General features: G+C 39.9%; 1 protein-coding gene across 1 annotated transcript; it reads right to left on the minus strand.

Moving 5' to 3' along the window:
* Nucleotides 1-471: 471 nt before the first annotated feature.
* On the minus strand, nt 472-7505 carry LOC101467288 (patched domain-containing protein 3). Its single transcript, XM_004551869.3, has 4 exons — nt 6786-7505; nt 4571-4692; nt 2271-2416; nt 472-2042 (listed from the first exon to the last, which is right to left on the minus strand). The coding sequence occupies exons 1-4, from the start codon at nt 7503-7505 to the stop codon at nt 472-474; spliced, it is 2559 nt and encodes an 852-aa protein (XP_004551926.3).
* Between the last annotated feature and the right edge of the window lie 4633 nt (nt 7506-12138).

Consider the following 12138-nt stretch of genomic DNA (forward strand, 5'->3'; position numbering starts at 1 on the left):
CTGTTTCCTGGAATGTGCATGCATGGGACACTGTAACAGCATAAGGATCCCACAATGCAATGCAGACAAAACATATAATGCACTGAAAAATATTCACTGTAGCTGAGATCCAGTGTCAATAAGACTTTAGTTTAAGTGTTCATACTTGATTTTATTGTTTACATTTGTCAATAAATCAGTGGAGCATCTCAAACAAGATCAAACAAGGTTGTTTTAGCCACTGGCAATGTGTCTAAAACAAGAATAAATAAACTGGGAGGGGCACTGTCTCAGATTTTGGAGTTCTAATTTAGACAATACAACACATTCATAAATGAATATCTTACATCATAAAGTCTAAATTATTTTCACTTGTAAGGTTGTTATTTAAATAAATCTAACTTATACTGAAATCACTTACTTTCAAAGCAGCTGTTCTAATTTAATCTAAAATTGAATCTGACTAAAAGTCCTTACTGTAGCCACTTTTGGTTATAGTTTGGTGACTTTCACAGTGTTCTCTTTGCTCTCTTCCTTTTCTGACCTGCGTGTGAATATTGTCAGGATTACTGGGATGAAAACAAGGCCGTGAACCATCCCGATAAACATGACAAGAAAAAAAATCTTAAAAAATGTTCTAAAGGTGTTAAACTTTGATACAGACAACACTGACACCCCGAAAATGGTGGACAAGCCACCTTGGAGGACGGGGAACCCCAGATGTGTGAGAGCATCCACAGCCTTTGCGTTAGGATCCGTCTTTTTGCTGGAGACGAAGGCGTAAGACACGTGAGCGGAGAAATCGACAGTGAAGCCAATGCAGACGGTGAAAATGATCATGGATATGGAATCCAGGCTGATGTCCCAGAGCGCCATGAAGCCGGTCACGCCTACAGTCACTGAACCAATCGAACAAGTCACCAGAAATGAGCAGATAGGCTTAGGAATGAGCAGGAGAGAGACGATGAACATCACAGCTGCGATCACACCAACATTTTTGATCGTGCTGCTCACTACAACATCATACTGGTCAAAGAAGATGAATTTCTGGTTATAGACTAATAAAGAAGCTGCTCTGCAATCAGCTGAGGTGGACCGAAGTGCTTTAAGTGCATAAAGTTCCATGCTGCCACTGTCAATATCAACCATCTGTACGAAAACTCGGGAGGCGTGGATGACATCTCCGGTGATGTTCACATCTTGCTGGTAGAAAGGGAATAATTCAAAAAAATGAGGGAGATTTTTGAGGAAGGCATCTTTATCATTAAGGGTTAAATTATTTGCCTGCCCATACAACAAATAAGAGTCCAGCCAGGATGAAAAAATGCCTTTATCTACAATGCGGAGCCCTTTAAAGTCCTCCACGCATGCCTGGAGTTCGTGCCGCTTGGTTTCATCCCAGTATGGAAAAGGCTCACTGATAATAACCATCACAGATGGGCCATAATCATAGAAATAATGCCGATCCTTCCTGTTGAATGTGTTAACAAGGGAGTCATCAGCTGCCAGGTCGTGAAGCTCAAACCCCTGCTGTACATGGAGGCATCCATAAATGCTTACAGCTAAATATGCCACAAAGAAGAAGATCACCATTCCCTTGACCCAGGGTTTGATCAAAAATGGGCCGTAGTAATCCTTAAAGAAATAGCTGACTGGTTGCATCTTCTCTGCTCCAGTGCTCTTATCAAAGTCACCTCCCACGCAGCAGATGCTGTATAGCTCAGAGCGATTTTTAGGTCTGTCTGATGGGATTCGCTTGCAGGTCAGCCAGTGCCTGTTGCTGCCTTCCCGCCGCCCATTTAAAGCCAAGAAGGCTCCAAAGAAGGTGATGGTGTAGATGTAACAGAATATGATTGAGGTGCTGGTGTACAAGCAGAAGGCCTGCATGGATGGGAAGTAAGACTTGACACCTATGAAGAACTTGAGAACATCGGTCACAGCGGTGATGGTGATGGGCATGATGGCTTCTTTGTAAGTGTGAGCCATCCTCTTTGGGACCGGGTCATTCACATGTGTGTGCCGCCAGTCAGACACCATTATGAACATGTTGTTCAGACCAATTCCTGGGAAAAAAGTGATAACAGTTCATGATAGTTTTACGGTACTCACATGACTCACATGTTTATAAATGAATAAAGTCACCACCTTATAAAACACCACTGAAACTTTTTTTATGTTGTCACCTTTATTACTTTTATTACACTTTTAATTACTTGGCTGGTTTTGCACCTCCAGCTAAAAGCTAAAACTAAAGTGTGGAAGGAAAGAAGCCAAGAGTGAATTTTTCTCACCAAGTAAAAGGAAAACGGCGTTTGCGACGGTGATAACAAACGGCACTCCGATGTAAAGCAGCAGGCCAAAGCCAGACAGAACTGCCAGCACAGCGGAGAGGATACCGAAGACAGCCACCCACACCTTGTTCCTCACATTGTCCAGCCTGCCAAGGAGGAATAAATTGTATTTAAATCCATACAGATGATAAAGATAACAGTGAACTGAGGGCAAGGTCCAGTTTTTCTGGGCAGCCTGTAAAGGATCATTGTTGGATGTTTTATAACAAAACAACTTCCTAAATATGACCTTTTATTGTGGATGTTCTTACAATTTGTAAAGTGAAGCTTGTAAAAAAAAGCCTGTTGTTCATAGTTAATACAGAGGTGGCAACACCTGACACAATCTGAGCCATAAACCTGATAAACAATAGCTATCACATGCTCTGAAAATGTCCCGTCATAAAAAGAGAAACAGAAGGTAAATATACTGACCTGATTGTTAATTATTATCTTTCCCTGTTACTCAAGTTATATGTTATATTCCCTGTTGTTAATTATTACCTGGTTAAATATCCAGGAAAAAAAGATACGTGCCGCCTTAAAAATCTGTGGAATAAGATTATAAAAAATCTACATTTAAGCTAAATATAGAAATGTAGTTTTTTTTAAGAAAAATATGGAAGATTTCATAAATGTTTTTTAAATTGTATCTTCAGAAAGTAATCATTTGGTAAACATGGGCAGTTGTATGTTAACCTAACATGTAAGACCATGTTCTAATAATATTTTTATGTAAATTGAAAAGTAAGTAAGAATTTTACTGATTAAGTGCACAGCGTGTTGTTGATTAATTGAAGTTGTTAGTGATAATAAGTCAAGAAACTTTTAAAGACTCTACAATAATACAGAGAAAATCCCTTTGAGAAGCCACTTGGTGACAGTGGGAAGAAAAAACTCCCTTTTAACAGGAAGAAACCTCTGACAGAACCAGGTTGAGGGAGGGGAGGCCATCTGCTGTTACCAGATGGGGAAGAACTGCGGAAGCGAGTCAGAGTAATATTACCAATGATTAAATGCAGTGTTGTGTATAAACACAGAGTGATTGAGTAAAGATTAAATATTTGGATGCATCATGGGAGCCTAGAACTAGCAGTGTGACTAAAGGAGGATTCAGGGACACCTGATCAAGTCCTGCCTATACTGTACGTGTTGTCAAAAAGATAAATTATAACCTAATCTTAAAAGTGGGGAGGGTGTCAGTCTCAGAAAATAGAGGACATTTCATGTGACATGAACTGTTTTTAAAAGCACTGTTCACCATACGTTCTTATGTCTTCAAACAGTTTGAAGATAGAGGCATCAGCTGCTTTAAATATGAAAAATGGAAACAATGTTTGGCTCTGATAAAGGTAAAAAAAAAATGCCTCCGATGTGTAACTCTGAAGCTCTAAAGCTCGGTAATTGAGATTGTGTTTCTTCAGTTGGATTATAAATCAAAGTGCAATAAAAACTTTTCCAAGTACAAAAGATTTAAGTGAGACATTATTGCTCTTTACCTCAAGACAAAACTAGGCCAGCAGCTTCTCTCTTTGACTAAGCTTCTGGCTGTAGCTTGATTTTCAACAACTAAGCATGTGAGTCTTATCAGTGTTTAATAGGAGGGGTGATAATTTGCACATGTTTTACAGCAACAGGAGCTGGGCACCTTGTAGTAATTGAATCAGTCATTAACTCCTCTATAGGAGGAGTTATTCTAGAGTCAAACGTGAGGCCATCTAACAGCTAAAACTGAAACTAGATCATGAGACATCCAGATCCAGGCCTCAACCTGACTGAAATGGTGGGACTTTAAGAGAGCTGTGCATAGATTTCAATGAGCTGAAGCAACGCTGTAAAACAATTGCTCACGTTACTTCAGATTATTAAGGCTAAAGGTGGTTTTACAAGCTTCTGAATCATGGGGGTGTAGTTAGGTTTCCACACATTGCTTCAGATTCAACTTCAGCTTTTTGTTTGCTAAATTAATAAAGACACTGTTATACATTGATATAGATCCTGGTTATTCTTCACCTCAGGCTGTATTTCCATAACTGTTAAGTACCAGATTAGTTTTATTGTCCTTAGAATTTAAAGAAGGTCTATTTCTTTTTACTAGAACTGTAACTATGAATTCAAACTTCTTAATCTACATGAAAATAGCTCAAAACAAAAAAAAAGTTAATTGTACTGCACTACATGTAACCTGACCTGGGTCAGACAAGCGCTCTGCATCCTGGATTTTGCCACTTACTGCGTGACGGTTGCTGATCACTTCTTACCTCAGGCAGGATATCACAGAGACGGTGACAGCACAGGCATAAGCGATGAGGAATAGGGGGAAGCCATCTGTGGTGTGGCTGTCAATCTCATCCTGCTTGGATTTCGAGGTGTAGTAAGACACCTACAAAAGAGCACAGCAGAAGGAAGTCAGCTTGAGCGTTTAAGTCACTAAAAATGATTGCACATGGAAGTCCTGGCAGCTGTTACATCAGTGTTACTCAACAGTTTGGATTTAAAAGGGCAGTTCACCCATAAAAGTCAAATATTTAGATTTTTCCTCTGGCCTGTAATGCTTGCCTGTTCCTCCACTTAGACTTTTCTACAGTTTACTTCCAAAAACTAGGAAATTCAATCCAAACAGTCTATCTTCTCATGAATATAATGCACTATGTGATAGCAGTACAGTACTTTTACAAGAAACCCTGCAGAAATGTTTTTTGTTCTTCAAATCATACAATGTTAGTTCAACAAGGAAATCTTCAGACCTTGTAATGAGCATGTTTAATGTTGGAACACATCTGCCAACTAAAAGAAATGTGTGCCTAGTTCACATTACAACCATTTTCAGGTTATAAATGACTCTATTATTCAGGAATACTTTCTTAATGGCTCAGTTTGATTATTCCATTTTTGTAGTTTCCTTTCATCATGAGATCAAGAGCTTGGTCCGCATAGCCGACAATAAGTCAGACTCGTTTCCAGTGCATGATGGACTCTGCCAGGGCTGCCCTTTGTCACTGATTCTGTTAGTAAATTTTATGGACAGAATTTCTAGGCCTATCCAAGTGGTGGGAGGCTTTCACTTGGGTGGTCTGAGAATCTCATCTCTGCTTTTCGCAGATGATGTGGTTCTGTTGGCTTTATCGGGTGATGGCCTTCAGATCACACTGGAATGGTTCGTGGCCAAGTGTGAAACGGTGGGAATGACAATAAACACCTCCAAATCTGAGGCGATAGTCCTCAGGTGGCGTGCCCACTCCGGGTCAAGGATGAGATCCTGCCCCAAGTGGAGGAGTTTAAATATCTCAGGGTCTTGTTCATGAGTGACAGGAGAAGGAAGCGGGAGATTGACAGATGGATTGGTGCTCCGGCTGCAGTGACGCTGTACCGGTCCGTCGTGGTGAAGAAAGAGAACCCAAAGTAAAAGCAATGCTCTCAATTTACCAATCAATCTACGTCCCTACCCTCACCTATTGTCACGAGCTATGGGTAGTGCCCGAAAGAACGAGATCGCAGATACAAGCGGCAGAAAAGAGCTTCCTCTAAGAGAGGACTCCACTTGGCCCACTGAAGATTTAAAAAGTTATTTTCCAAAAAAATACAGGGGGAAGACATGAACTAGTTTGTGCATAAAGTGAGAGAATGTCAGTGTCAAACAACATAAAAGTAAAGTAGTTATTCCTAAATCATATTTTGTTTAACTAAATAAAATGAGGCTTAAAACTAGAATTACATTACAATAAGCTGTTAAACCATCACTGATAATGGCATTATGAATTAAAAACACTGTAACGTGACATTTTGTGGGGGTGTTTTTGCATGACTTTGGTATTTTTATGGAGTTTTTCCATGCTGTTGGTAAAGAGAACAAACAACATAAAAAAGGACAATAAAAAAAGAAACAACCACTCAGTGTGGCTGGTAGTTTTCCACTGCTGATGGCACGTACTTGACCTTCATCCAAATTGTCTTTAACTCAAGTAGAACATTAAACCGCACAATGCTTCCAATGCTTCTTTTTTGTCAAAAAGCTTTTGGTGGCACATTCCAATGAAGAAAATCTTTCTGTAGTCGGTCTGTGGTCAAATGTATCTTTCTGTGATCATTTTATGTTGCTTTAGTTTTGTGATTGAGGTCATTGTTTTTGCCCCAATTTTTGCAACCATGTGACTGGAAGAGTTTGGGCTAGAAGCACAAGTCTGCACAAAACTTTTTTATTTTTCAAAATTTATGAAAGATTTATTAAAAAATAATAATACTCATTACCAAACACAAAAAGCATCATTTGATGACATTGTTAAAAGTATTTGTGGCTTTTGCAAAGCATTTCATCAGTCATGTGAAAAATAGTTAATCGTAAATGCACATCGAATAAATACACCCAAGAATCTCTGTTTGCGTTTAAGCATTCAGAGAGGTTATGTTACTTGCTTCAACTTTAAAGTTTAAAAAGAAAATGAATAATAAAAACATGAGTAATGATGTGATACTCACATAAATGTGTTCGCTGTCTGTGTTGTCTGATAGGAGCTTTTTAAATTCTTTCAGCCATAATTTTGAGGCTTCAGCTGTGCTTTCCCGATCATCTAAGTAGTAGAAAAGTTTGACAGCTTCAGCATTTCTGACTGAGTCGCTATCATCTGTAATAACACCACCCAGCACTGCACCTAGAAAGAGTGGAGTAGCTTTGTGCATGTGGACTGGATAGGTGATGCTGGTCTGATTGGTTAGACTGTAGCTGAGGATTTCCAGGATGAGGTTTGAAACACACTCTCCGTTGGCTCTGGCACACAGTTCATTGAAGCCCAGTCTTCCATTGTCCACAGTGATATCAAGGATCTTATTGTTAAGTGAGATGATGTCCTCTAAAACAAGTGTGTCCAGTAGATTACGGCTGTTCCTGGCCATAGCAATGAGGGATGCAAAGCTGCCCTTGTCATACTGTCTGTCTTCAGAAAACATGGAGTAATTGTAGGGAAAGTTTTCTTTCACAAAGGCTCTGGTTGCCTTTGAGGGTCCTTTAGTTGGCGTAAACTGGCGCTCAAGACTATTGTCCTGTCTTCCCTCGAGAAAAATGAAACCCCCGCTGAGTGCTGCTGAGAGTAACACAGGAACAATGAAAAAATATAATGGATAGGATCCTACTTTTGATCCAAGATTTTCAAAAAGCCGTGACAGAGGCTTTGTCAGGCAGTCAGTGCGTCTAGAATCCATCCTTAGTGTTGCAGGGCAGTGACACGGATCTGTTGTGACTGCACACTTATAAAGGGTGTCAAGATAAGCTTAATCCTAATATTTATTGCTTCTGGGAAGAGCTACCCTTATTCCAGGAAAAACAAGATGACATGCAAATTATTCAGTGTTCAGTTTTTATTCTGTGACAGTAAAACGATAAGGCAAGCCTTTAGAATGATAAAAGGAAACAAGCTAATTAGTGAACCTAGACAAGGATTACCAAATGCTGACCTTGCTCTGACTTAATGAAAATAACCAGGGCGGTGAAAAATCCGATTTTATGACATTATGTTGCAACTATACCTGTAAAACTGTGTTATAACTATGTGACTTTATAACTAAATTACTTTGTAGTTGTGTCATGTCACTAAAATTACTTAAGAAGACTCAATGCTGAAGACAAACAAGCTCATAAAAAAATTTGATTACTTCTTAAATTAGTTAGTCATATCAAAGTATCCCTTTCTGTGAAGACTCTTTTGACATTTTGAAATTTAAAATGAGTGGTCAAAGCATTTCTGTCACCAAGCTGTAGCATGTAGCTCCTCTCCTCCTCTCCCTTAGCTTCCCTGCTTAGCCTCTTATGTCCTTGTCTAGTCTCGTGTTTTTTGTATTACTTATCCCTGGAACATTCTCTCACAGTCCGTTCTCTAAAACCTAAAAGAGGAATTATGGATTTGATCAACTGGTCCCTAAATGCAATTGACACCCCTTTCTCAACGAGAAGTTTGGCCTTGGGTGAGCCTGAGTGCTGAAGATATCTACCTATTCGGAACCATGGTAACAGGGTTCTGGCGAATCAGAGCTGGCTTGGCCCTGACTTATCGAAGAATTAAGAAAGCGAAACCGGCTGTTCAAACCCCCACAAGGCTGCCCGCTGGGATTGAAACGATGGGAAGAGGTGAATAAAGCCTTGATTGATTTCACTGATTGATTGATTAAAGTCAACTCCCTGTGAACTACTTGAACCTTCCATTGCTGCTGCTATGATGCAACCTAAATCTCCTGTTATGACCATTTGTACCCACTGACCGTAGGGAACATCGACTTCTATGTCAAACTGTCCAGATGCTGGAAATCCCCAGAATTACCACAAACACTCTGGTTTGTGGTACTCTGGTCTATAGTACACTTCTACAATACATTTTGTATCTCAAAATGTACTATAGGTGTATGAAGGCTTGCAATTAGCTGTGAAATTAACATAAATTCACACTTTTCTCACACAGTACCTTTGTCATGTACTTACATTTGTTGCTCCCAACCCAAACACATCTGGCCAGTGACCAGACTAAACATTATCACGTGGTTTGTAGTGACACATTTTGGTTCACATGGAGTTTTTGTGACCACAGAGACTCGTCCTCTGACAATTTTTAATTGATTGTAATTCATTATAATATATTTATAATTCAACTGCACGTGCACCCCAGGCAGTGTCCTTAAAGTCAACATCATAGAACTATGACAGGAATGACTATTTGGTCATTGGATTTCCAGCTAACCACACCTGATTGTAACCTAAGCTTCACACTAAATTTACTGTACTGCAGTGTTGTGGATTTTGTTATGTATTTGCCTACAGAGAGTGATTCTCAACCAATGCAAACATGCTTCCATGCAGTCCAAATGCACCTCACTCGACGTGGATGGCACTGGGCATCAGTCAACAGGAAACAGTTAAGGAATTGACAATGAAGTTCACCAGGAATGGGAAAATTTAAACAATTGATGATCAAAAATGTTCTGCGAACAACGTGCAGGCAGTGTTCCAGTCAGTTTCCTTCCAGCTCTTTGTGTCTTCTAACCTTGCTCTTTTCCATGATGGACCAACAACAGCACTTAAATTCAATAGTTGCACCATAAACGGTGTTATAGATGCTGCCTTCATCTGACAACAGATGTTCAGCAGGTAGACAGGCAGTTCCTAGCTGGGCACAAAATGCCGTGGACTGCCAACGTGCTACCACCACTGAACTATAATTTCCCCCATAATGTTTCAAGGGACAACTGAAGGTCAGTTATAAAAATGTGTTTGGAATTTAGCAACACACACAAGGTGTGAAAATCCAGGAGGATTAGTTTTACACTTCCAAGCTTGTCTCCATTGATATCATTTAACCCCTGTCATTCAGCTGTCAGTCAGAGCCCTGCCTTCGAGCCACAGCTCATATCTCATCTTGCAGAGGTCCTTCATGGGGTCATCAATTTCTCATTCTCTTGGTGATTCTAGCAGACAGTTGGCAGAAGACTGCTGGAGACATCAGTTAAATCAAATCTTTTCTTCAACTTGCCTTTTGTCTTTAAGGCTATTAAAGACTGTAAACAATAGACACAAACACTGGTGTTTGTTCTTTAGCTCTCAGTTTGCATCAGCATGCAAATGAGTTGTTCCACTCCAAAAGCTACCATCTTCAGATGGATGAGTAAAAGTTGACACTTTCATTAGCTTTTCTCTCCCTCCTGTGTTAGTGAATGTGTTGCAGAAAACCAGGAAAACCTGGCTTCATTTGATGTTGACAAGCAATGGTTCTACTCTGAGCTCCTCACCCTACCTCTAAGGGAGAGCACAGGCACCCTTCAAAGAAAAAACATTTCTAAACCAGTCATGACGACCTTTGTAATATCATAATCGTATCATTAACGAAAATCAAATGACGAAGATGAAAACCCAAACCTCCTAAACCCATACAATGTTTATATTAAACTTTATTATTAATGGCTTTCCACCCAAACACTCTCACCAAAGCACGCAACCAGCTGCCAAGAATTTAACTCAGATCTTTGCAATGGTGGGCGAGTGTTTTTACCTTTGCTTCAGTACCAATATTTAGTGCCAGAATTATATGCCAATGCTTTCCTTTTTTTAATGTGCCAAGATGGACAAGGATTAACTGTTCCCCCTGTGGGCTTTATTCTTGGCAGAGTGGAGAAGACTCTGAAATAGCATTTATTCAAAGCATCAAGGGACAGTAAAATGACACTGAACCAATGCTAATGACTTTCTGTGGGGATGTTTGAAGCTGCAGTTCATTTATACAACAAATGAGTGTAAAATTTGAAAAGACAGGGGAAACATTCTATATTTTTACACACATTAAACTCAACCATGGAAAGGCTTGCAGTTTTAATTTGACTGTGCCACATTGCCAGCCACTTCATTAGAATTGCTATTGTAAATATCATATCAGCCAATTACATGGCCTCAAGAGAACATGCTAAATTTCAAACCAAGCATCAGAATGAGGAAGAAGGATCTCTTAACTGGCTTTGAACCTGGCATGGTAGCTGAATCCAGATGGGCTGGTCTGAATATTTTAGGAACTGCTGATCTACTGGAATTTTTACACGCAATGCTTTCTATGGTTTACAGGGAATGGTCATAAAAAGAGAAAACACTCAGTGGGTGGTAAAAATACCTTGTTGATGCAGTAGGTCAGGAGAGAGTGACCAGATAGCTTACAGCTGACAGTAAGGCAACAGTAACTGAAATAAACACTTGTTACAGCAAAGGTATGCAGAAGAGCATCTCTGAATGCACAACATGTTGATCCTTGATGCAGAAGACCACACAGAGTATCACTTCTGTCACCTAAGAACAGGAAACTGAGCCTACAATTTGCACCATCTTACTTGAATTAAATTAAATTCAATTAAATTAGCTGAATATTATTGCTGACCATGTCCATCCTTTTATGGCCACAGTGTACACATCTTCTGATCACTGTGTCACAAAGTTTAAATCATCTCAGACTGGTTCCTTAAACATAAGAATGAGTTCACTCTACTCAGATAACCTCAACAGTCATCAGATAGCAATCCAACAGAGCACCTTTGGGATGTCTGGGAAAGGAAGATTTGAATCGTAGATGTGGAGCCGACAAATTAGCAGCGACTGTGTGATACTGATCACGTCAAAAGGGAACAAATGTCTGAGGAAGGTTTTTAACACCTCATTGAGTCTGTGCCATTAAGAATTCAGGCAGCTCTGAAGGCAAAAGGACAACACCACTGCTGATCGGTCTGGCCTGGCCCTGCTGAGATCCTCCTTGAAGTGTTTTGTTTTTTGTTTTTTTTAGTAGCTCCAGTGCTTCACCAATCGTATTCTATCATTTTTAGTTGTGTTTAGTTTAGTATGTATTCTTTTTTTTTTGGCGGGGAAAAATCCCAGTTCCCAAACCGACTACAGCTGACTGCAGTCGTGCAACACTTCTTCATAAACACCACAGGTTAATAAATTACCTGGCAGTGCTGTTGTTTTATAGGTTATATAAAGAATCTTTATAAAAGCAAGCAGCTAGAAGCAGAAGCACAATCTCAACATGGTCCACTGGATTTTCTTTCTAAACTCCTGCGATGCATTCATTTCTTCTTCTCTTTTCTATTTCCCTTCACTGTTAAAGAGGAGTTTCCATTATGCCAGTGGTTCACATTAAAGAGATGGGAACAGGCTGCTACCTGCAATTCTCCTTGCTCACCCAGCCGTGGGTCACTAGGTGCTGAGCGACAGCTGGCTGTCTCGTTCCCTCCACCACTCACACACACTAACAGTCACACACCTGCACACCACACTCATGTGGTTCCAGACTCCTTCCCACCCATTCTTTACATT

This window comes from Maylandia zebra, linkage group LG9, assembly GCF_041146795.1.
Source record: "Maylandia zebra isolate NMK-2024a linkage group LG9, Mzebra_GT3a, whole genome shotgun sequence".
Lineage (NCBI taxonomy): Eukaryota > Metazoa > Chordata > Actinopteri > Cichliformes > Cichlidae > Maylandia > Maylandia zebra.